The sequence below is a fragment of the Engraulis encrasicolus genome, chromosome 24 (assembly GCF_034702125.1).
Source record: "Engraulis encrasicolus isolate BLACKSEA-1 chromosome 24, IST_EnEncr_1.0, whole genome shotgun sequence".
Classification (NCBI taxonomy): domain Eukaryota; kingdom Metazoa; phylum Chordata; class Actinopteri; order Clupeiformes; family Engraulidae; genus Engraulis; species Engraulis encrasicolus.
In genome coordinates, this window is record NC_085880.1 from 40,095,999 (window position 1) to 40,100,998 (window position 5,000).

The 5,000-nt window shown below is 46.6% G+C and overlaps 1 protein-coding gene across 6 annotated transcripts in view; it reads right to left on the reverse strand.

The window, feature by feature from the left end:
• The window catches only part of birc6 (baculoviral IAP repeat containing 6), a 267,517-nt gene that overhangs the window by 122,356 nt on the left and 140,161 nt on the right, over positions 1–5,000 (reverse strand). For 5 of the 6 annotated variants that reach the window (XM_063191494.1, XM_063191492.1, XM_063191495.1 and 2 more), the window contains exon 67: positions 1–75. This exon is cut by the window's left edge and continues 143 nt beyond it. In XM_063191494.1, the coding sequence (XP_063047564.1) occupies positions 1–75 (75 nt within the window). Of the gene's footprint in view, positions 76–1,784; positions 2,273–5,000 lie in introns of those variants that run through there. The other variant, XM_063191496.1, reaches the window with a different exon arrangement.

A 5,000-nucleotide genomic window follows, 5' to 3' on the forward strand; every position in this document is an offset into this window, starting at 1 on the left:
AGCTGAAGAGGGCGCGCAGCACGTGGAACGGCAACGTGGGCAGCACATTGGCCGACGGAGACTGCAGGATGTGACCTGGGGAGATAGAGGATGTGGCAGTTAACGCTTTACTATCCCATCACAATGATGTTTCACAACCTCCCCTGTGTCCCACATCACTAGTAACACTTAATTTATACAGTCATGATATGGTATCGTGTTGCAAGAAGGCAGTATCGTGGACAGCACATTGACCAATGGAGACTGCAGAATGTGGCCTGGGGAAGGGAAGATCGAGAATACGGCTGTTAACTAGGGCTGTAGATGGAGATAGAGACTAGGGATACACAGTCACGGTATTGTATGGTGGTGCAAGACGGCAGTATCATAGACAGCTCATTGGCGAAGACTGCAGGATGTGGCCTATGAAGGGAACACACAGGATGTGGCGGTTAACAATTTCCCATCCCATCATGATGACGTTTCACAACCTTCCCTGTATCCCTCCCTTATCACTAGCTTTGACCGTCATTAGAGTAACTTTCCGGGTAACCGTAGTAGGGATGTGCACGAATATTCGAAGGTTCGAATATTCGTTTTCCTTTCGAATTTAGAATAGTCCTGTCGAATAAAAAAAATCCAGCCAGTAAAAAAAAATCTGTGTTTGCCTCCCTTGCAGTGTTAAGTGACAAATGAAAAGTACTGCAGGGTTACATTAAATTAACCTAGTAGCTCCCCTGTATTCTAATTTCTCTGGTAGGTCTAGATACGATGCTCATCTTTCATTTCCAACACGTAAGGCGAGTGTGTCTGAAAGCGTCCCGCCCCCCGCCGACACGACACACACACAGTCAGGGAGAAGCCACGCATCTCGTGCATTTCAGGAATGGGCATTGGGCATTCATAAATAAATCGCTGACACTGTAAATCTGCTATTGGTGATGGTTTTTTAAACATGGACTGTCATCTGTAACTGTTCGGGAATAATGTCACATCAATTTGCGTCTGATTTGACCAGCGTAAACTTCTGCAAGGTAAGCTACTTGTAGCTGTTAGCCAACGTCAGTGTCAACAACGCTAATAATGATAAGCTAACAAACGAAGTAAGCTTGCTGAGTACTCTTAGCTGAGGCGATTTTATTTGGCTCACTACACTATAATCAACTATTTGGGGGTCGTTTCATATGGCGTTGCTTCGGATTTGTGAAACAAACTTTGTAAAAGCCACCCCTGTAGCCGTGTGAATCGGGATACTGTCTGTCAACAATGTCAATTGCTAACTAGTTCTAATGCAGCCCAACTAGCGAACAACTGTTCAGTGGGGTTACTGTCAATGGGTTTACTTTGCCGTGCCACGAGAATGGAAGGAGGGGAAGGGAATGATAAATATTTCTCGTCACGGACGCACAGACCTCTTCCAGTGAACGTGCTGCTGGACGTTCAGAGGTGTACACTCGACAGCATTTTCTAGCTAATTTCTAGCTATTTCTCCCCCCTGGTGCTGTAGATGGAAGGCCACTGTAAATAAGTATTGAACTCTTTATGATACGTCGGCGGAATTTAGGCTACATGTTTCAAGGGATGACGGTGGGAGTTCCTCAGTCAGCAAACGTACGTCTTTTTTTTTTTTTTTTTCGAATTTCGAATAACATTCGAATAGTGGCCATCGAATTTCGAATAGTGTTTTTGGCGGAAATGCACATCCCTAAACCGTAGTAATCTATGCAAGTCTTAGTTCTGTTATGCACGTGGAACGGCAACGTGGGCAGCACATTGGCACATTGGAAGATCGAGAATACGGCTGTCAACTAGGGCTGTAGATAGAGATAGAGACTAGAGATACAGTCATGGTATTGTATCGTCAGAGAGAGTATAGAGAGAGGTTCCATTGGCCCATTGTTTCCGGGTTCTACAGTTGCAAGGGGGAGGGGAGAAATCCCCCTTTAGGCAGACCTAAGGACTGTTCTATTCAATGCTAGGAGTATTATGACACGCCCCTTTAGGCAGACCGGAACCTGGTCATGTTAGGTGCCCATAGCAACCTATTACATTGGCATATCTCTATATACTTAAAGAATCTCTGGTATCGTGTTGCAAGAAGGCAGTATCGTGGACAGCACATTGGCCAATGGAGACTGCAGGATGTGGCCTGGGAAGGGAAGAAAGAGGACGTGGTTGTCAACAGGGGATAGAGATGGATATGGAGACTAGAGAAACAAACAATATGGTATCGTGGTGCAAGAAGGCAGTATCATGGACAGCACACTGGCCGACGGAGACTGCAGGATGTGGCCTGGGAAGGGAACACACAGGATGTGCCGGTTAATGATGACACTTCTCAACTTCCCCCGTGTCCCTCATCACTAGCTTTGACGACCATTAGAATAACGTTCTGCTTGGTCATGCCGTGGATCAAGCGGTAGGGCACTGCGCGGTTACGCCGGGGGACCTGGGTTTGATTCCGCCACCTCCCCCTTTGGACTCACTCCCTGTCACCATCTCGCACTGACCTGTGCAATAAATGGATAAAAGGTGTGAAGGTGTGAAAGGATAGAAGGTGTGTTATAATTTTCCTAAAATTCCATGACATTTGCCAAGCCTGAGAAGTGCCATTTTCAATTTGCATGGCTTTTCCGGGATTTCCATGACAAGTGGGAACCCTGCATGCAACTATGTGTTTCAACGCTCTGGGGAGAAACTGGTCATTCAATTTGAGATTACATTGAAAAAGTTGCTCAGCGTTCCTCAAGGGCACACACCTGCAGAGCATTGTAACTCAATTACACTCAACATTTATTACACTCAAAAGGAAGGCTGCAAGGATACAGGTATACAAAACCTGATGTCTTTCAAAATGACCTTTTTTACGGGAAAGAAAAAAAAAAACACACATCCTTGTCCTACTGTCACATTTCTGAAAAAAAATATCCTCATTTTAAAACTCTCCTTCAGTTAAGTAATTGACTTGTTCCTTTCTTCTGTTCTTTTGCCCATTCTCTTAGTCTTCTGATGCTAATTCTAGCTACTGTACATGCTAGCAATTATCATTGAATCGTACAGGTTCAGCTAGCTGCTAGCTAGTCCCTATAAGATTGAATGATATACGCTAGCTTGGAAGTAAAACATAAACCTCCAGACTCAGACAGCTGGAAGTACATGGGAAAGGTAAAACTCAATCATTTAACTCAAGGGGACGTGTACAATTTGCACATTTCCAAAAATGGGACAGTATCGCTTTAAGAATAAAATGCACAGCTCTTAATATCAGGCTACAGCAGCGACAACACTGGAAGACCATTTTTCCACACCAAACAATGTTTAAAGTGCATAATCAAAGCCATATTAAATTATTATTATTACAAACTTCACCAAAAACATTTGTTTCAAAGTCTTTTGCTGAAGTGAATCGGGTAAGTAAGTCAGAAGAATGCGTTGTCCTTGAGCTATGCGTCTGATGTTGGGTATGTGCTGATGGTTCGGGTTGTGGTGTCTGGAGAGGTTTGCTTTGTAGTGCAGCGTCCTCATTTCAGATTTTACAGCCCAAAGTTATAACCGCGGTTTAACAGCGTGGGTGTATGTGCGCCGCGTGCATGTCTGTGTGTGTGTGTGTCTGTGTGTGCGCAAAGAAAGAGAGCACAGCAGCAGCAAAAGACAGACGGATCAAAAAAAAAAAAAGTGTTTACAAGAACAATAAACGTCTAATCTGAGGCTGAGACTGCGGGTGGCGTGTGGGATCCTCTAGCTCCTCTCCATCCCCAGGACACGAGCGCAAGGGTAACGCGCCGCGCGTGGGGGAGAGAAAATCTCATCAACCAATCAAACATGACGACGAGCAGCTGAGGAGGGCAGGACATATGGAGCCTCGGCGGACACACACACACACACACACACACACACACACACACACACAAAACACGTGTGCAGCACTTCTCCACACAAACACACGAAAACCAGCCGGACACACACATGGCGATGGCGGGAGACTAAGGACGACTTCATTTGGCAAGCTGGTCATGTCTGGGCTGTGTGTGTGACTGGTGTCATAACACAAGCTGGCTCTGGCAAAGCCCCGGCCATCAATCACACCACCCCGCACCGCTCAGCTCAGCTCCACCGATGTTATCTCAAGGACTGGCCACAAGCGCAGCGAGCACAAACAGCCACCGCACCGCACCAGCTTGGAGGGGAGTGGGAGTGGAACTGGCCATCAACACACGCATGCACGCACGCACGCAGGGACGGATTAATGCACAGGCTAGATATGGCTGCAGCCTAGAAGCCCCCACCTGCCAGCCAGGGGGCCCCTGATTGGTCAAAGGGGCTAAATGGTAAATGGACTGCATTTTATATAGCGCCTTTCCACTCCTTCGAGCACTCAAAGCGCTTTACATTGCCTCACATTCACCCATTCACACTCACATTCACACACCGGTGGCCGTGGCTGCCACGTTGGGTACCACCCTGCCACCAGGAGCAACTTGGGGTTAAGTATCTGGAGGGGGAGAAGGGGGGGGGGGGGGGGCATAGCAACCTGGGGGGCCTAACTTATATTGCCCTACCTGCACGCACGCAAAAACGCGCGCACTCACACACAGACATGTCGGACCAAGTCAGATTTGTTTTCTGTGGAGGAGCAGAGATCTTGAGTCCGCACTGAACAATGAGCCCTTCCCTTCCCTTGTATTAATTTGTCTCCCACATCTCAACACTGCTGGGCTGGAGGTCTAGTGGGCCTCGTCACCAGATGGTCCAACACTACACGTGCTGTTAAAACACAAAATGGCTGGTAGCTCAAAAAAAGTCGCAGTATCTTCTTAAAGTATATTTGTTGGGTGATCTTGGATGAAGGGGATCAGTTCAATTCAAAGAAAGGGAAAAATCCAGGCAACTCCAGGTGAAAAAGAGGAAGTCCATTACATTTTATTTTTTAATGGACTTCCTCTTTTTCACCTGGAGTTGCCTGGATTTTTCCCTTTTTTGAACTACACGTGCTGTAATGAATCATCTCATCCAGATTAATC